This window comes from Xenopus tropicalis, chromosome 3, assembly GCF_000004195.4.
Source record: "Xenopus tropicalis strain Nigerian chromosome 3, UCB_Xtro_10.0, whole genome shotgun sequence".
NCBI classification, from domain to species: Eukaryota; Metazoa; Chordata; class Amphibia; order Anura; family Pipidae; genus Xenopus; species Xenopus tropicalis.
This window is the reverse complement of record NC_030679.2, coordinates 8,894,399-8,915,512: the sequence shown is the minus strand read 5'-3', so window position 1 is coordinate 8,915,512 and position 21,114 is coordinate 8,894,399. Positions and strand designations below refer to the sequence as shown.

At 41.8% G+C, this 21,114-nt stretch overlaps 1 protein-coding gene across 12 annotated transcripts in view; it reads left to right on the top strand.

Annotated features, from left to right (window-relative positions):
* The window catches only part of cacna1c (calcium channel, voltage-dependent, L type, alpha 1C subunit), a 291,786-nt gene that overhangs the window by 234,363 nt on the left and 36,309 nt on the right, over positions 1–21,114 (top strand). For 4 of the 12 annotated variants that reach the window (XM_031898597.1, XM_012959360.3, XM_004912484.4 and 1 more), the window contains 2 exons: positions 19,943–20,026; positions 20,547–20,630. The exons of 1 other annotated variant lie outside the window; for it this stretch is intronic. In XM_031898597.1, coding sequence (XP_031754457.1) covers positions 19,943–20,026; positions 20,547–20,630 — 168 coding nt within the window. The remainder of the gene's footprint in view (positions 1–19,942; positions 20,027–20,546; positions 20,631–21,114) is intronic. 7 more of the 12 variants (XM_031898600.1, XM_031898598.1, XM_031898602.1 and 4 more) reach the window with 2 other exon arrangements.

The following is a 21,114-nucleotide window of genomic DNA, read 5'->3' as shown; positions in this document are numbered from 1 at the left end:
GCAGTTAGCCTTTGCAGTCACTTACTCACCCCAATGATAATGGGAAATGTCCCACTGCGCCCCCTAGTTTTACTATAGAGTTCTAGAAAATTCCCCACTGAGCATTCTGCTGACTAAAAATCTCATTATAAATGCAGGAGAAGTGACCAATGAGAATGCTGATTCCCAGCGCTGTCGGCCATCTTGCTGTTATCTTACATATAGAGATAATTATGTCATTTTTTCTTCATTATATGAAACTCGAATCAGACACAACCGCAACTCTGTCCTACTGTGCCCCCTGGTTATCTATAGAAATTGGCGAAAAACTTTATTATAGATGCAAGAAAATTCACCAATGAGAAATCTGCTGTCCAAAAACTTCATTATAAATGCAAAAGAAGTGACCAATGAGAATGCTGATTCCCAGCACTATGTCAGCCATCTTGCTGTTATCTTACATATAGAGATAATTATGTCATTTTTTGTTTATTATGACACAGGAATCAGACATGGGGATAAAGGGACAGACTTGTTCAGTGCTGGGAAACTGTGCTTATTGCTCCCAACTCCAATTGCAGGAACAAAGAACAGGGAGACAGATTTACACAGATCAGCTGGGATTTTAAGATTTATTGTGCAATATTGCTTTAAGAATCCAACCCTGATGTTGCTGGACTACAGCTCCCAGCATGCCTCAGCCTTCATTATATGTTACATTATTGTGGGATTTGTAGTCCAGCAACAGCTGAGTAAAGTTTGTAGTGTAGCACGGGTGTAGCTAAGGGTGCAGAGGAGTAATTTTAAAAGAACTTAAACCACATTTAAAGCCAAATGTGTAGACAAAAGTAAATATAAATAAAAGTATATCTAGAACAACAAAACTGCATTCATTCCAAAGCTTAATCTGGGAACCCCTCATCTGCTGCTTTACGTGCCCGATCCCTAGGCTTGGAACGTCTCACTTACACTGCTAGAATGTATTATTTATTAAGAATTTTCTTTTGTTTGCTTTTTTTCCCCCCTTCCCATTACATTTTTTTTTTCTCCGGCCCTAAACGTACTGCCGGCGGCCCTTGCAAAGCATTATGGTCCTGCAGTGATGGCTTGATTGAGCCTTGTGGGCAGCCTGGGAATCTGCACATTGTTGCTGCTGTAGCAGGGCAATTGCCTGGGATTGTCTGTGGACCTCTGCTCAATGGAAAGAGAAGGGAGATTGGAGAGGGTTGGAGGATCCAGATTTTTCCCATGGGAACACTTAACCTCTATGAGCATGAATCCGAAAGGGCAAGTGCAGTGACATCTCAGAGGGAGGTCCTGCTCTCCCATTGGGTGCTCTGGGGTCACTGTGCGTTCCCTATAAGCAGCAGATTATTACATGGTTTTTCATATCCCTCTCAACCATAAAACAGGTTTTACATAAGATTTTGTTCAAATTTTAGCGTTTAAAAAAAATTGGATGACTTCCAGTGAGCATTTTTGTTCTATACTGTACTATAGATGATCAAAAACCCTGCTCAATATGGCTGCCACCTCTGACCATGGAAAATTCAGCATGCATATGGGTTTAGCCAATCACGAGTCTTATATGGCCTTTATCTGATAGACTAGGGGTTCTCAACGTTCCTAATGCCATGACCCTTTAATACAGTTCCTCATGTTGTGGTGACCCCCAACCATAAAATTATTCCTAAGACCATAGGAAATATGTGTTTTCCGATGGTCTTAGGCGACCCCTGTGAAAGGGTCATTCGACCCCCAAAGGGGTCCCGACCCACAGGTTGAGAACCGCTGCTCTAGACACTGTGTTTCAAAGCAGTTAGCTGGCAGGGCAGTCACTATAAACTGCAATGTGACCCCTTCCTCTCCCCGTAGAAGCGCAAAAAAATGCACCTGGGGGCATTAGGGGGCAGCATCAGGAAGGCATGCATTGGGCATACAGGGCTGTATTTATATATAGGCACTCAAGTGTCCATACCTAGGGAGGCAGCTTTAGGGGGACAACTCTCGAGTGCCTATATTTATAAAAACAATATTAAACATAAAAGTGGGTGCTACTATCATTACATACGCTGTACGGAAACTTTAGGTAATGCCGAAATACAGCCAGTGGGGAAGAATCACCCCTTAACTAGGGGACACAAAGAATGTGATGCTGAAATGCAAACTTTACCAGACACCCTTTGGTACTCCTTTTAGCCATAATCACCAAGACATGCCAGTAAGGTTACTGCAGAAAATAAATATTGAGCACTACTTTGGACATGCCATAAAGGTAAGTGCATAAAATTGGTAATGAGCACTGCATTATCCACAGACATGCCAGTAAGATCAATGCAGAAAACAGATTTTGAACATTGCATTAAACCTAGATATGCCAGTAAAATCTTTTGGAAAATGCACACTCCATTAACCTTAGACATGCCAGTATGATCACTGCAGAATCAGTAGTTGCTTAGTTCTTTGCATTATGTATTTCAGCAGAATGAAAAGCTAAAGGGCATAGAATCAGAGCCTTTTTCTAAGTGTTTTGGTATAAAGCCTTGTGATTGGTTAAGCCTGCATGCATTCTTAATAAGGTGGAGGCAGTGATAAGTGGGAATAGTAACAGCCCAGATTGGTGTGTATTTAGAATATCAATGCCTCTGTGCGGAGGCCTGGGTGCTGCCCCCTGGTGGTGGAGTAAACATTTTTGCCGATTTATATGCATGTAAAGGGGTCTCTTGCAGGTTGATCTTGTTTGCAGCAACGTCCATCTTTCTCTCTGGATTCTCACCCGCCGCTCCCACCCTGGTCCCCTGCTAACATTTCTGCTCCTCTTTCTAGGTTTGGTCAGCTGCTGAACAGACTGATCATTCTTCTTTTCTTTCCTGCATTGTAGTTGTGCATCCTAATAACTAACATGGGAATGCGTATTGTAACAGTGTACTAACTATCATCAGAGACACACCCAGAACATGTGTCCATCATCAGCTCAGTGTTGCCCGTAGTACTACTTAGAAGCTTTCATACACGCTTTCTCCACCTAATTTACAGAGCATAGATGGCTATATTCCTTGTAACCCCATCTAATACACACCATGTTCCCTGCCAGTTCCCCTAACCCCATCTTTCTAACCAAATGTTCTAGCTCTACACAGATGCCATCAGGTGAGGGAAGGGGAAGCAGTTTGATTGATGTTCCTGATCATATTTGGAGTACATTATTACTCTAAATTAGGCAAACTGTTCTCCTGATCAGAGGTCATTCATTCACCTCTGGCCAATTCTTAGATAATATCCTACATCTGACAATCTATTACAGGTATAGGACCCATTGTGCAGAATGCTTGGGACCAAGGGTATTCTGAATAAGGGGTCTTTCCGTAATTTAGATCTTCATACCATAAGTCTTCTAAAACATCAATGAAACATTGATTAAACCCAATAGAATTGTTTTGCATCCAATAAGGATTAATTATATCTTAGTTGGGATCAAGTACAGGAATTGTTTTATTATTACAGAGAAAAGGGAATCATTTAACCATGAAATAAACCCAATAGGGCTGTTCTGCCCCCAATAAGGGGTAATTATATCTTAGTTGGGATCAAGTACAGGTACTGTTTTATTATTACAGAGAAAAGGGAATCATTTAACCATTAAATTAACCCAATAGGGCTGTTCTGCCCCAATAAGGGGTAATTATATCTTAGTTGGGATCAAGTACAGGTACTGTTTTATTATTACAGAGAAAAGGGAATCATTTAACCATGAAATAAACCCAATAGGGCTGTTCTGCCCCAATAAGGGGTAATTATATCTTAGTTGGGATCAAGTACAGGTACTGTTTTATTATTGCAGAGAAAAGGGAATCATTTAACCATGAAATAAACCCAATAGGACTGTTCTGCCCCAATAAGGGGTAATTATATCTTAGTTGGGATCAAGTACAGGTACTGTTTTATTATTACAGAGAAAAGGGAATCATTTAACCATTAAATAAACCCAATAGGGCTGTTCTGCCCCCAATAAGGGGTAATTATATCTTAGTTGGGATCAAGTACAGCTACTGTTTTATTATTACAGAGAAAAGGGAATCATTTAACATAAAATAAACCCAATAGGATTTTTCTGCCCCCAATAAGGGGTAATTATATCTTAGTTGGGATCAAGTACAGGTACTGTTTTATTATTACAGAGAAAAGGGAATCATTTAACCATTAAATAAACCCAAAAGGGCTGTTCTGCCCCCAATAAGGGGTAATTATATCTTAGTTGGGATCAAGTACAGGTACTGTTTTATTATTACAGAGAAAAGGGAATCATTTAACCATTAAATAAACCCAATAGGGCTGTTCTGCCCCAATAAGGGGTAATTATATCTTAGTTGGGATCAAGTACAGGTACTGTTTTATTATTACAGAGAAAAGGGAATCATTTAACCATTAAATAAACCCAATAGGGCTGTTCTGCCCCAATAAGGGGTAATTATATCTTAGTTGGGATCAAGTACAGGTACTGTTTTATTATTACAGAGAAAAAGGAAATCAGTTTTATAATTCTGAATAATTTGATTAAAATGGAGTCTATGGGAGACAGGCTTTCCATAATTCGGAACTTTCTGGATAATGGGTTTCCAGATAAGAGGTCCCATACCTGTATTTTTCCCCCAAAGCAGGAGAAAACATCCCATCAAACCTTCAGTTAATTATTCTCAAAACTAGAACAGTTCACCTCAAAATACTATGATTTTTTTGCTTCACAAATGTTTGTTTTTAACCTTAGTAAAATAATTATCTTGTGAATTATTCTCAGTCCTCAAACACAATGATTTTCACTCCTTATAACACAATCTTAATACCTAGGGGCACCAGTGAAAATAGAGTTTGCAGAGGTGAACTCCCCAGGTCTGTATCCATTTCTGTAGGATTTTTAAGGGTACATTTATCAATGGAGTCATCCATTAATAAATATAAAAGTAAGTAGACAGTAAAATGTCCCTCTGTTGAACTGAATGGGAATTGATAAATATGACCCCTTGTTGCAGAAGAATAATCTGTCAACCTGAACTGAATTATCTTAAAACAGACAGTTTACCTCACAACACACCGTAGCGTCTTTGTTTCACCTGAAAACAGGGAAATAATTTACAGCAGAAAAATAATTCCCCAAACAAGAGTTGTTCATCTGAAAATAATTCACACCTCACAGCAGGAGAATAAGGGAATCCAGCAGATTTGTTCCCACTTAAATAAGCGCTATATCATCTGAACAAAAACAAATCCCAAAGATAATTTATATCCCAACTAGCGACCTATTCTAGAACCTAATGTAGCCTAGAATCTATCCAAGGGCTACGTATAACATTAGCCTAAAGCTCCTCGTGGCAGGAGTGGCCCAGCTCACCACAAAATACTACTACAGGTATCGGACCCCTTATCCAGAAACCCATTATCCAGAAAGTTCCAAATTATGGAAAGGTCATCTCCCATAGACTCCATTTTAATCAAATAATTCACATTTTCAAAAATGATTCCCTTTTTCTCTGTAATAATAAAACAGTACCTGTACTTGATCCCAACTAACATATAATTACCCCTTATTGGGGCAGAACAGTCCTATTGGGTTTATTTAATGGTTAAATGATTCCCTTTTCTCTGTAATAATAAAACAGTACCTGTACTTGATCCCAACTAAGATATAATTACCCCTTATTGGGGCAGAACAGCCCTATTGGGTTTATTTAATGGTTAAATGATTCCCTTTTCTCTGTAATAATAAAACAGTACCTGTACTTGATCCCAACTAAGATATAATTACCCCTTATTGGGGGCAGAACAGCCCTATTGGGTTTATTTAATGGTTAAATGATTCCCTTTTCTCTGTAATAATAAAACAGTACCTGTACTTGATCCCAACTAAGATATAATTACCCCTTATTGGGGGCAGAACAGCCCTATTGGGTTTATTTAATGGTTAAATGATTCCCTTTTCTCTGTAATAATAAAACAGTACCTGTACTTGATCCCAACTAAGATATAATTACCCCTTATTGGGGCAGAACAGTCCTATTGGGTTTATTTAATGGTTAAATGATTCCCTTTTCTCTGTAATAATAAAACAGTACCTGTACTTGATCCCAACTAAGATATAATTACCCCTTATTGGGGGCAGAACAGCCCTATTGGGTTTATTTAATGGTTAAATGATTCCCTTTTCTCTGTAATAATAAAACAGTACCTGTACTTGATCCCAACTAAGATATAATTACCCCTTATTGGGGGCAGAACAGCCCTATTGGGTTTATTTAATGGTTAAATGATTCCCTTTTCTCTGTAATAATAAAACAGTACCTGTACTTGATCCCAACTAAGATATAATTACCCCTTATTGGGGGCAGAACAGCCCTATTGGGTTTATTTATTGGTTAAATGATTCCCTTTTCTCTGTAATAATAATAAAACAGTACCTGTACTTGATCCCAACTAAGATATAATTACCCCTTATTGGGGGCAGAACAGCCCTATTGGGTTTATTTAATGGTTAAATGATTCCCTTTTCTCTGTAATAATAAAACAGTACCTGTACTTGATCCCAACTAAGATATAATTACCCCTTATTGGGGCAGAACAGCCCTATTGGGTTTATTTAATGGTTAAATGATTCCCTTTTCTCTGTAATAATAAAACAGTACCTGTACTTGATCCCAACTAAGATATAATTACCCCTTATTGGGGCAGAACAGTCCTATTGGGTTTATTTAATGGTTAAATGATTCCCTTTTCTCTGTAATAATAAAACAGTACCTGTACTTGATCCCAACTAAGATATAATTACCCCTTATTGGGGGCAGAACAGCCCTATTGGGTTTATTTATTGGTTAAATGATTCCCTTTTCTCTGTAATAATAAAACAGTACCTGTACTTGATCCCAACTAAGATATAATTACCCCTTATTGGGGCAGAACAGTCCTATTGGGTTTATTTAATGGTTAAATGATTCCCTTTTCTCTGTAATAATAAAACAGTACCTGTACTTGATCCCAACTAAGATATAATTACCCCTTATTGGGGCAGAACAGTCCTATTGGGTTTATTTAATGGTTAAATGATTCCCTTTTCTCTGTAATAATAAAACAGTACCTGTACTTGATCCCAACTAAGATATAATTACCCCTTATTGGGGGCAGAACAGCCCTATTGGGTTTATTTATTGGTTAAATGATTCCCTTTTCTCTGTAATAATAATAAAACAGTACCTGTACTTGATCCCAACTAAGATATAATTACCCCTTATTGGGGGCAGAACAGCCCTATTGGGTTTATTTAATGGTTAAATGATTCCCTTTTCTCTGTAATAATAAAACAGTACCTGTACTTGATCCCAACTAAGATATAATTACCCCTTATTGGGGCAGAACAGCCCTATTGGGTTTATTTAATGGTTAAATGATTCCCTTTTCTCTGTAATAATAAAACAGTACCTGTACTTGATCCCAACTAAGATATAATTACCCCTTATTGGGGCAGAACAGCCCTATTGGGTTTATTTAATGGTTAAATGATTCCCTTTTCTCTGTAATAATAAAACAGTACCTGTACTTGATCCCAACTAAGATATAATTACCCCTTATTGGGGCAGAACAGTCCTATTGGGTTTATTTAATGGTTAAATGATTCCCTTTTCTCTGTAATAATAAAACAGTACCTGTACTTGATCCCAACTAAGATATAATTACCCCTTATTGGGGGCAGAATAGCCCTATTGGGTTTATTTAATGGTTAAATGATTCCCTTTTCTCTGTAATAATAAAACAGTACCTGTACTTGATCCCAACTAAGATATAATTACCCCTTATTGGGGGCAGAACAGCCCTATTGGGTTTATTTAATGGTTAAATGATTCCCTTTTCTCTGTAATAATAAAACAGTACCTGTACTTGATCCCAACTAAGATATAATTACCCCTTATTGGGGCAGAACAGCCCTGTTGGTTTAATTACTGTTTAAATAATGTTTTTAGCAGACTTTAGGTAGGAGATCCGAATTACGGAAAGACCCCTTATCCTGAAATCCCCAGGTTCCGAGAATTCTGGATAAGGGGTCCCATACCTGTACTTTCCACACCTCATAGCTGAAATGTAATCAGATTATTATTTTCTCCACATAGTGATAGACTAACCCACCTTTGGGTGAATTATTACCTTGCACTGTCCTAGAAGCAGTGGAAACGTTCTGAAAAAAATTAGAACACAAACCATGACAATAATCTCTCTGACCACAAAGTGCAATTTTTACCTCAAAAAACATCTTTTTATTAGCAAAACAGGAGAATTAGTCACCGCAAAAGATCATTTATACCCATCAAACAAGAAAATTACCTCAGATGTACTTACTTTCCATCATATCAGCAACGCCATTCACCTCAGGGAAGGTTTTCATCTCAGAAAAAGAAAAAAAATATATGATTTTAACATCTTAAATGCACCGTACATGAACTTCAACTAAAAATGGGGGTCCTTCCAGGTCAAGGTTGAAACTTATTGGCCCATCTATGTGCCAGATATTGATTAAAACCCCTATCGGGACCTCAAAATGTCAATAATCTACCCCAGAAACAGGAGAATAAGGAGAATAATCTACCCCAGAAACATAGTAGGGCTGATTTTTAAACATAAAAGCAATATTGCTCAAATGCAGTTGCCAGGGGCAACCAGTCGGGCCTTTGCTTTCACTTTCCCAGGTGTAGTAGACTGTTAAAAACAAATGGCTGACTGGTTGCTATGGGTAACTGCACTGCTGCAATTTAGCATCTGCGTTTGTAAACCGGACCCGGTATGTGTCACATAATAATTAACCCCAACACACAGTCATTATCAGACAGGAGAATAGTGTATTGAGGAGAATATGTCTCACACCTTCAATACAGATGCCTTTCTCAGCTGTCAGCAGTGAAGGGGTTAATTGCCATTTGTAGGGTGGGGTGGGGGGGACTGAGGATTTGTTCCCAGGGTGTGTGGGTGAGGCTGTGGGCCCCCTGACATGACGTGCTGCGGGTGGGATGTGTTCCCTCGCTGGCTTTGCTCTACATGCCAGCACTGCCTGGGAACCAGTTCTCTCAATCTACCCAGGACCTGACCCTAAAGAATAAAAAAGACTTCTCCCAGCCCGGCCCAGCCCTGTCTGCATCTGCAACAGCTGCGCCGGCCATTACAGCCCACCAAACACAAACAATTAAACGGGAACGCCACCACAAAACGTATTTCATCCATAATAAGTAAATGTTATTGCAACTAAAAGCAATGGGGTTCTCTGGTTCTGACTCTTCGAACAATGTAGTTATTCTTACAAGGTGTGGTGATCAGGGTCGGACTGGGGGGTGCAGGGTCCACCGGGGCTGACGACCCAGGGGCCCTGTACCCCCCAAGGTGCGTCCTCCGCAGGGGCCCCCGCCATGCACCCCTAACCCCCCCCGCGCAGTGGCCCCTGTCCGACGTCCTCCCCTGAACGCGCGTATGTGAAACGCGTCAGGGGAGGACATCGGAAGCCAGAGGAAGCGACAGTATGATTGGGTTTGGGCCACTGGGGCCCACGGGGTATTTTCCCTGTGTCCCGGGGGCCCAGTCCGACCCTGGTGGTGATTAGCTTGCTTCGGCTGCATTGTTGTCAGAACCAGCAGCATGGGCAATATATACTGCTTCCCATAGCACATTTAAACCAGTGAAAATGTTTAATTCATTGGAATGCTGCTTATTTTTGCATTGGCTTTCATTATGCAATGATATTTTTGGGTTAAGTTCCCCTTTAACTGTGTAACATCCCAACAATGTTTAGGTCTCCAGTGCTTTTTCATCTCTTTGATACACATGTGAACAGGGGGAAAGTCTATTTTTAGAAAAGGTTGGATACCCTTCAGATTGGCTTCCTTTAGTCATTACGATGGTCATTTTTAGTAGTATTGGGTTTATTTCAGGCCTTTTTATCTTTAATGAGTTACAGTTTTTTTCTTCTGATATTGAGATGAAGAAATACATTTTTACAATCATTCCCCTGAGCAGGAACATAACGTCCATCTTCACTTTCTTTCCCTGGTAGTTTGTTTATGTTTCCATTCACGGAAATCTGCCAAAATGGGGCCTTTTTAACTTTCCCTTAAGCTTTTTTTTTTTTTTTTGCTGTTGTTTTTGTGGTTTCTGAATCATTTGACTTTCTGCTCTGCCCAGGAATGGACACAGTTAGCAAAGGGCCCCTGTACAAATAAGTGGGCACATTCATCAAAGTACGATTGTTTCCGAATACAAAAAATTCATATTTTTTCTAAGTTTTCGTACTGTGTGTATTTTTTGTGACTTTTTCGTTAATTTGCGCAACTTTTTTGTACTTTGCGCGACAATTTGTGTGACAAAATCATATTTGTCACAATGACTACGAAGGTTTCGGATTCATTCAAGCTCCGTTATCGTGACTTTCCTTGGGCCGGGTTGGAGCTGCAGAGTGCCATTGAGCCCTATGGGAGACTTTCCTTGGGCCGGGTTGGAGCTGCAGAGTGCCATTGAGCCCTATGGGAGACTTTCCTTGGGCCGGGTTGGAGCTGCAGAGTGCCATTGAGCCCTATGGGAGACTTTCCTTGGGCCAGGTTGGAGCTGCAGAGTGCCTTTGAGCCCTATGGGAGACTTTCCTTGGGCCGGGTTGGAGCCGCAGAGTGCCATTGAGCCCTATGGGAGACTTTCCTTGGGCCGGGTTGGAGCCGCAGAGTGCCATTGAGCCCTATGGGAGACTTTCCTTGGGCCGGGTTGGAGCTGCAGAGTGCCATTGAGCCCTATGGGAGACTTTCCTTGGGCCAGGTTGGCGCTGCAGAGTGCCATTGAGTCCTATGGGAGACTTTCCTTGGGCCGGGTTGGAGCTGCAGAGTGCCATTGAGCCCTATGGGAGACTTTCCTTGGGCCGGGTTGGAGCTGCAGAGTGCCATTGAGCCCTATGGGAGACTTTCCTTGGGCCGGGTTGGAGCTGCAGAGTGCCATTGAGCCCTATGGGAGACTTTCCTTGGGCCGGGTTGGAGCTGCAGAGTGCCATTGAGCCCTATGGGAGACTTTCCTTGGGCCGGGTTGGAGCTGCAGAGTGCCATTGAGCCCTATGGGAGGCTTTCCTTGGGCCGGGTTGGAGCTGCAGAGTGCCATTGAGCCCTACGGGAGACTTTCCTTGGGCCGGGTTGGAGCTGCAGAGTGCCATTGAGCCCTATGGGAGACTTTCCTTGGGCCGGGTTGGAGCTGCAGAGTGCCATTGAGCCCTATGGGAGACTTTCCTTGGGCCGGGTTGGAGCTGCAGAGTGCCATTGAGCCCTATGGGAACTTTCCTTGGGCCGGGTTGGAGCTGCAGAGTGCCATTGAGCCCTATGGGAGACTTTCCTTGGGCCGGGTTGGAGCTGCAGAGTGCCATTGAGCCCTATGGGAGACTTTCCTTGGGCCGGGTTGGAGCTGCAGAGTGCCATTGAGCCCTATGGGAGACTTTCCTTGGGCCGGGTTGGAGCTGCAGAGTGCCATTGAGCCCTATGGGAGGCTTTCCTTGGGCCGGGTTGGAGCTGCAGAGTGCCATTGAGCCCTATGGGAGGCTTTCCTTGGGCCGGGTTGGAGCTGCAGAGTGCCATTGAGCCCTATGGGAGACTTTCCTTGGGCCGGGTTGGAGCTGCAGAGTGCCATTGAGCCCTATGGGAGACTTTCCTTGGGCCGGGTTGGAGCTGCAGAGTGCCATTGAGCCCTATGGGAGACTTTCCTTGGGCCGGGTTGGAGCTGCAGAGTGCCATTGAGTCAGAAAGGTTTTCCCACTGTTTACGATCATTTTGATACGAAAATGTTGTGACTATCAGATGGGCATTCACAAATGATCGTTACAATACAAAAATTTTGGAACGTTCGGATCGTAAGTACGAAATTTTTGTGACATTTGCGATCATCAGAAATGATCAGATTTCGTGATTCAGACTTGTACCTTAGTGAATCGGCCCCTAAGTGTCATCTTGGAGCTCAATGCCCTCAAATCCCTTAAATCATGCACCGTACGCTTTTTAAAGCAGCATCACCATCTGGAAAGTCATTTCTGTGCTGTTTCCTCACCGGATTGTGTTCCACTGCGTTGGCAGCAGGGGTGGGTGTATCTGGAAATTTCATTGATATGCCTTCCCAATCCCTTCTGCCGCGGAGCTCACTCTGACAAGTCCTCCTTCTGGGTGTCCTGCTCTGCACAAGGCAATAAATAATCGGCAAGGTTGTTTTAGCTCCAGGGAACAAAATGAGGAAAGTGGATAAACAATGACATCATGTTCAAAGGCAACGGATAGTGATGCTCAATGCTGTCCTGTCTCTATCACTACCTCGGTCTGGGTGTGCTCTTCATTTGCACTAATCACAATTGCAAAAATAGCTCTAGTTTTGGGTACAACCATGACGCCACCAAACTGTGTAAATTTGACTTTGAAGTCAGCTGTAGCCTGCAAGGGTCTGGATGGTAGATCGGGCCTTGAGATAAAAGATGCGGGACTGGAGGTAGTCTCCAGGGGTGTTCTATTGCCATATTCAAGATCTGAGCAAACCACAGCCTCCTGGGCCACCAAGGTGCTATGAGAACTACTTGTGGTCTTGTACTACTTTTCTTAGTCTTTGGAATTAGTGGGAAAAAGGTAGGCTAGGTGAAACCTCCAAGGAATGGAGAAGGCATCTCTTCCCTCTGCCGGATGATCCCAGATCTTGGAGAAAAATCTGAACGTCTTTCTGTTGTGTTTGGAGGCCATTAGGTCTGTTTCTACTGGAACTCATCTCTGGTCTATCTGAAAAAATACCTGGGCATCCAGAGACCACTCTCCTGGTTGAATTGTAGACCTGCTCATGTAATCTGCCCTTATATTCAGCTGTTCTGACATATATGTTGCCGTCAATTGGTGACGGCAACATATATAGATTGCATTCTGCCCATTGGATGATTTTCCTGGTTAATTTCATAAGGGATATGGATCTGGTATCCCCTTGTCTCTTTAGATAACTCACAACTGTTGTATTGTGATCAGTGATCCCCAACCAGTGGCTCGGGGGCAACATGTCGCTTCCCAACCAGATGTTTCTGACAAGCCTGAAGAGCTTCCCAGGTGACGTGGCTAGCCCTAAAGGCAGGGCTCGATACTGAAAATGTCTTCACAAAACAAAGAACCTCAGAAACTTTTGATGGGACCTGGTCACTCGAATGTGCAGATGTTTTATATCTATCAAGACTAGCCAATCTCCTTGATCTATTACCTGAATTATAGTCCATGGAGCAGTGATCCCCAACCAGTGGCTCAGGGGCAACATGTTGCTCACCAACCCCTTGTTGCTCCCAGTCGCCTCAAACTGGAAGAACAATATCCTGATTGCAGTGGAAAGAAGAAGACACCTTTGGTACAAATTTGGGATTGCTTTATGTTGCTCACCAACCCCTTGGATGTTGCTCCCAGTGGTCTCAAAGTAACTGCTTATTCTTGATTTTCTGGTAAGGAGGCAAGTTTTGGTTGCAAAAAACCTACAGTAATGCCAAACAGAATATTCTGTAAGCTGCCCGTCCACATATGAGCTACTAAATAGCCAATCATGGCTCTTCTATGGCACCCATGGAACTTTATTCATGCTTGTGTTGCTCCTCAACACTTTTTCCATTTGAATGTGGGTTGTGTGTATAAAAAGTTTGGGGCTTAGAGATTCCATCTTGAATTTTCTGACTCTCAAACTTTTGTTTAACTTTCTTAGATCCAAAATAATTCTGTAAGCTCCTGGTTTCTTCTTTATCAGAAATGGTGGGGAATAGACACCTCAACCTTTTTGTTCTTGAGGAACCTGACCTATTACCTTTTGTTTTTAACAAATCATTTAAAATTTCCATAAGAGCCATTCTTGCTCGAGGATCCACAAGAGACTCGGAATGTACTTCTTGAGTTCTTGAACTCTAATCTGTAACCTGATGAGACAACTTCATTGACCGATTTGTCCTGGATAGCCTCTCTCCATTCCATAGAAAACACTTGTGCGTGGGATGTCACGCGTGCGGTGGGTGGGACGTTACATGCACCAATGCGGCGGAAGTGACTTCCCCCTCACCCCCCAGCTTAGTCGCCAGATTTCCAAGGGAAATCCACAGTGGAGGCTGGGTTTTTTCGGGGGGTTTTTTGCATTAAGGTGCCCCCAAAACGTGCCGCCCTAGGCACTGGCCCTTGGTTGCCTTATTATAAATACTCCCCTTCTGGTCTTTATTGTTTAGATTCCTTGAACGATGATCTATCTGATCTTGATCCCTGAAACTGACTTCTTCTGCCTCGTCTATCCTGTGGCAAGAAGGGGCTTTTCCCTGGTTCAGCCTTAGAATTTATCTCCAGCAGGGCCGGAACTAGGGGTAGGCAGAAGAGGCAGCTGCCTAGGGCGCAACGATTGAGGGGCGCCAGGCAGCCTCTCCTGCCTACCCCTAGTGCTACTTTGTCATTGCCTCCGCCGTTTGTCATTAGCGGCGGAGGCAATGACCGATCTAATCGCCCCGCCCCCCTTCCTGCACCTCCTCCTGTGCTTTGGTTTGCATGGTGGGCGGAGTTGGCCGACCGGGTTGCCTAGGGCGCCCGGTCTGCTTGGCCCGCCCCTGATCTCCAGACTTGAGACAAATAATATTTCTCCTTCAGATGGTAACGTTTTTTCTTAAATTTGGTAACAACGATCAAAAAATCCCCACCGTCAAGGTAAAAAGGTTGCTTGTGTTTAGTCGAGACTTTTTTCAAAAACCACAAAAATCAAAATGTTAATAAATGGGCCTCCCAAATTCAAAAAACTCGAAAACTGATAAATATTCCCAGAAATGTTTAATGAGTGAATCTGTCACATTTCATTTCTGCAAAAAATTCACAAAACCATAGAAATACATTGGGCTCTACTGGTGGTTTTCCATAGCAACTTTTTCCATAGCAACCTTTTCTGTGCAGAATAAATGGGCAGTTTTTCCACAGTTACCTTTTCCCATCAAAAATATTTGTGGTTAAATTCTGGGGCAGTTTTGCAAAAATATTGACTCATGGCAAAATGGAGAATATCGACGCAAATTCAAAAAATTAGCTTGTCACAGTAATTGATTAATCCTATATAGGTATGGGACCCGTTATCCACAATGCTCGAGACCAAGTGTATTCCGGTTAAGGGGTCTTTCCGTAATTTGGATCTCCATACCTTAAGTTTACTAAAAAATCAATAAAACATTAATTAAACCCAATAGGATTGTTTTGTATCCAATAAGGATTAATTATATCTTAGTTGGGATCAAGTACAGGTACTGTTTTATTATTACAGAGAAAAGGGAATCATTTAACCATGAAATAAACCCAATAGGGCTGTTCTGCCCCAATAAGGGGTAATTATATCTTAGTTGGGATCAAGTACAGGTACTGTTTTATTATTACAGAGAAAAGGGAATCATTTAACCATTAAATAAACCCAATAGGGCTGTTCTGCCCCAATAAGGGGTAATTATATCTTAGTTGGGATCAAGTACAGGTACTGTTTTATTATTACAGAGAAAAGGGAATCATTTAACCATGAAATAAACCCAATAGGGCTGTTCTGCCCCCAATAAGGGGTAATTATATCTTAGTTGGGATCAAGTACAGGTACTGTTTTATTATTACAGAGAAAAGGGAATCATTTAACCATGAAATAAACCCAATAGGGCTGTTCTGCCCCCAATAAGGGGTAATTATATCTTAGTTGGGATCAAGTACAGGTACTGTTTTATTATTACAGAGAAAAGGGAATCATTTAACCATGAAATAAACCCAATAGGGCTGTTCTGCCCCCAATAAGGGGTAATTATATCTTAGTTGGGATCAAGTACAGGTACTGTTTTATTATTACAGAGAAAAGGGAATCATTTAACCATGAAATAAACCCAATAGGGCTGTTCTGCCCCCAATAAGGGGTAATTATATCTTAGTTGGGATCAAGTACAGGTACTGTTTTATTATTACAGAGAAAAGGGAATCATTTAACCATTAAATAAACCCAATAGGGCTGTTCTGCCCCAATAAGGGGTAATTATATCTTAGTTGGGATCAAGTACAGGTACTGTTTTATTATTACAGAGAAAAGGGAATCATTTAACCATGAAATAAACCCAATAGGGCTGTTCTGCCCCAATAAGGGGTAATTATATCTTAGTTGGGATCAAGTACAGGTACTGTTTTATTATTACAGAGAAAAGGGAATCATTTAACCATGAAATAAACCCAATAGGGCTGTTCTGCCCCAATAAGGGGTAATTATATCTTAGTTGGGATCAAGTACAGGTACTGTTTTATTATTACAGAGAAAAGGGAATCATTTAACCATTAAATAAACCCAATAGGGCTGTTCTGCCCCAATAAGGGGTAATTATATCTTAGTTGGGATCAAGTACAGGTACTGTTTTATTATTACAGAGAAAAGGGAATCATTTAACCATTAAATAAACCCAATAGGGCTGTTCTGCCCCCAATAAGGGGGGAAAATAACTGGAAATAACACCAGTTTTGCTAAGACAACTCCCATTTACTTCTACTTCACCAGCTTTTAAAAGCTGAATTTTTAGATTTGAGGGTTTTTTTGTGCTTAATAAATTTTGAAAATTCAAGTTTCGGATACTTGAATCTAAATTCATGATTTTTCCCACACAAGAACGCCCCACGAATGTAGATAAATCTGCCCCATAGAGTAAGATAAACATGTAACAAAGCCGGAAGTGTTTTTGCAGCATTTGTTTCTTTGCCATTGTCTGTGCCTAATGCAACTTTCTCATCTCACTTAACCCCCAGTCTCTCTATGCATGCAGCATCTCCTTGTTTGTCTTGTGGTTACGCTCCCTGGATACCATTTCTGTCTGTTGACTTGTCTGTTGTGGTCTAAGTGTCGTCATTAGCAATTAACCCTTTCAACGCTGTAGAATCGGTGCCGTGGCACCGTAGATTCTGCAGGTTCTGTGTTTTCTCTTTGCTCGGCGCCATTCTGCATAAGTAACGGCACGGCAAGATCAAAGAGAAATGGCAGTGTAAGGGTTAACTACCACCATGGGGCAATGTAATCATGACAATCCACCGCCATCTTTATTTGTTTATGTGGCCAAAAGTGGTCTTCCCATTGCGGAAGCATTTAATACGATGGCTATGGGGTATCCTCAATGTCATAATATGTTCATCTTTCAATTTTCTATTCAGTTCTTTGAATACTAGCTGTATACACACTGTAAATCGTATGCTATATAGCTGGTTACTATCTGAGCATGCTGTAGACATGCAATGTGCAACATTAAAGGGGAAGGAAAGTCATTTTGGCATTTTACTGCCAATAGAAACCCTATATTTATTCTGCAGATAAACCATTCCCATACCTGAGTAACAGCTTTAGAAGCTTTCTCCCTTTGCTTAAGATAGCAGCTGCCATATTAGGTAGCTTCCTGCTGCAGCTCTAGCCGTTATAGCTGAGATCACACTTTCCTAAGGGAGGGGGGAGGGAGTTCTTAGCATTCAGGTGGGAGCAGGAAAGGGGAGAGAGGAGAGAACTGCGCAGACTCTGGCCCCGGGAATTAAGGCTGTTTCTGAGAGAGGAAGTCAGACCATGGAACATCATGTTTACAATAAAGGAGACAAGAAATCCTGTGTTTCTTTTGATAGAGGACTCAGTGCATTGTTACTGTAAGTGCTTATGGCTGTATTTACCTTCTGAAGCTTTCTTAGTTTTTACCTTTCCTTCTCCTTTAATGACTACTTACTTAGGAACATAGATATTTGATTATTTTTAATTTGAAATAATGTAAAATAGAACATGTTATTAATCCCCCCCCCCCAACACAATATCGCTTTTGATATGGGAATATGGTGGCTACTCTCCTTTCGGAGTTGGTAATATTCCAAGGGTTCCTTCCTCAGGGGGGAAAGATCGCCCAGAATAAGAACAGAACACCAGAACAGGTGCCCAGTGTAAGGGTGAAGACACACAGAGCTACTTAGTAGCAGCTACTTGTTACGGCTACTAAACTCCAGAAAATACCCTGCCATAGACAATACTGAGAATTGCCTCTGCTAAACACACGTAGAGACAATTATCAGTAAATGATCAGCATTGTCTGTTTTAGTAGCCACGACAAGTAGCTGCTACTAGTAGCTCCATGTGTCTTCGCCCCAATGTGTAGTTCTGTCTTTTTTTCTATGTTCTGTGCTGTACAGCAGTCTGTGTCTTGTCTTCCCATTATCCATGATGGTGCTATAGCTACTGGCACTGGAAGGGGGCGCTCTCCTAATGAATGTTTGTCATACAGTTTAACATTGTGGGGTATACCTTGCTAATGAAAAAGTATTTGCTTCTTTAAAATCAAAAACTGGTCTTCTTTCTGTGTGATTTGCCTTCAGGGGATATATGATAGAAATTATATATGTTTAACCCTTACATATGTATATATATATATATATATATATATATGTTTAACCCTTACATATATATATATATATATATATATATATATATATATATATATATATATATATATAAAGACAGCTCCTATAATAAGATTCCAGCATTTTATTAAGCATCTGAATAAAATGATACAGGGGGTTATGTAATTAAATGCACAGGAGCAGTAGCTCAGAGCAACCAATCAGCAGGCAGCATTTACTGGTCACCTGTTTAAAAGCAGAAATCTTATTGGTTGCTATGGTTTAATGCCCCATGGCAAACATAGTGCCTTTTATTACATATTGGGGATAATATATAAATATATAAGAGCGGGTATGTTCTTTATCAGCACCACGCACCATTATATTACCGTATATTTACTGAAAAACACATTGATTCCAACAGGATACTAAATGCTCAAGGCTTTTATTTTCTTTATTATTATTTTGGTTTAACACTCTGCATTCCTATTATTTCATTGTTTTCTGTGCTATAAGAATCCTGTTTCTGATCTCTCCCTATTTCCTATTGGGCAAGGATGTAGCCAATCATGGACCCTTTTGGCTACTTGAAAGATAATAACAGCTACTCCCCTAATTTCCTGAAAAAAAGTTCCATATTAGTTCAAAATAAATCCTAAAAAAAATCAACTTTTCAACTGGTCTTCATTTTTTCCATCTCTTTCCAGCTTCCAAAAGGGGGGTCGCTGACCCCGGTATAACAGAAACCTATTGTTCTGTGAGGCTAAAATATTATTGTTTTCTTTTATTCCTTATCTTTCTATTCAGCCCCTCTCCTATTCACCTTCCTCGCATTCACACCACTGGTTGCTAGAGTAAATTGGACCCTAGCAACCAGATAGCTGCTGAAATTCCAGGCTGGAGAGCCGCTGAACGCAAAGTTAAATCGTTCAAAAAATCAAGACCAGTTGTAAATAATCTCAGAATATCGCTGTATTTAGAGTTAATCTAAATGTAAACAAATAGAAGAAGGCAGGGATTTCAGAGCCCATTAGATAGTAACATAGTAACATAGGTTGAAAAAAGACATACGTCCATCACGTTCAACCATAATGCCTAACTTCATTAACGAATGATTTAGGCCACATCACTAAATAACCCCTTCACTGCTGGCTGCATTGTGCATACAGATACCCCGGTATTGAGAGGCGCCATTCCCTACCCCCCCCCCCCCATTAATTTTTGTGTATGCTGGCGATCTATTTAGTACATTCTGTTACAAAGGGACACGGGGAAGGAACCCGCTGATGCCTGGAGTGCCCTGTTTGGGAGAGGGAGGAAGGGCGGTGGGATAACAAAAGTGGGGGGTGATTGATGCTAAGCCTTTCCCTATCCCAGAGGGGCTTGCAACCTGTTTGTGATTGTCAGCTCCCCTGGCGAGAAGCGTGGGCTTTAGCTCTGCTGATGCTGTGTGTGACATCTTGAGTCTGTCTAACGATCCTTTTTAATTCCCCCACCCTGCCTTGCCTCCTGGTTGCCCCCCTGTGTAGGGTTATTTTAGTGACCCTTGGAATGTCTTTGACTTTCTCATCGTTATTGGCAGCGTAGTTGACGTCATTCTCAGCGAGACCAATGTAAGTATATCCGGGCAGGCCTGCACCTCTCGCTTCCTCTCTTCCCCCCCTCTCCCCCCTCTCGCACTGCCCCCTTCTCTTTCCCTGCTGGTGTTGGTGCTTCTCTCAGCCCTCCCTTCAGTCATGTTTCTTTCTTTTATTTATTTATGGATCTTCGCAGCCCCAGGGAGAAGGGAGAGAGGGAAGGGAAGAGCCCCAACACGCACTCCCCTCCCCAGCCAGAAGAGGGCGATGGAAGGGGCTTTTCCCTTTCTCGTCTCTCCCCCACCCTACCTCATTGTTGCGTTTTTATTTGGAGTGTCAATGTGCAGTTAACCAGGGTACACCCAGCGGCCGAACACAAGAGGAGACAAAAAATAAACCAGTATAATGCCTCTTAACCTTTCCTTTTCTTTATTTTTACTCTTGATTTTAATTTCCATTTCTCTCCCTTGTTCACACTTTTTTCTTTTTCTTTCCTTTGATTTTCTGTTTCTCTCTTTTCTTTCTCTTCCTTCTCTCCTCCCGGCCTCCCATGCAGCACTATTTCTGTGATGCATGGAACACATTTGATGCACTGATAGTAGTGGGTAGCATTGTTGATATAGCAATCACCGAACTCAACGTAAGTAACCCTCGTCTGTCCGTGACTGTGGCTGCTCCCTTCCCCCTGTTTGTCTCTTCTCCTTCTGTTTTCTCTTCATTTCAAATTTCTCTTGGTTCTCCCTTTCTCTTTTGACCTTTTCTGATACTCTCTGGAAGCAGCTAGGAGTCTGTTGCATATTCTCCTCCCGGCATGATGAAAACTGTATAGCAGAACTAGTCCCCCACCAGGCCGCTTTGGCCCTCAAGCGCAGAACAACGGCGTCACTTTAACAGCTTTCCAGCTTCCACCATCCTCGGCCAGTCAGCGGCTGGTTGCCTGACTGGGAATGATGGAATTTGCGGCTTCGGTAGGGTCGGAATGGCCTACCTGGATACCGGTCAATGCCCCGGTGGGCCCCACTTTATCCATCATAGTTCTCCAAGTTCTCCAACAGAGTGATACAAATACTTTTGACGTCTTATTATATCTAATAGTCTTAAAGGGGACCTGTCACCCTAAGAAA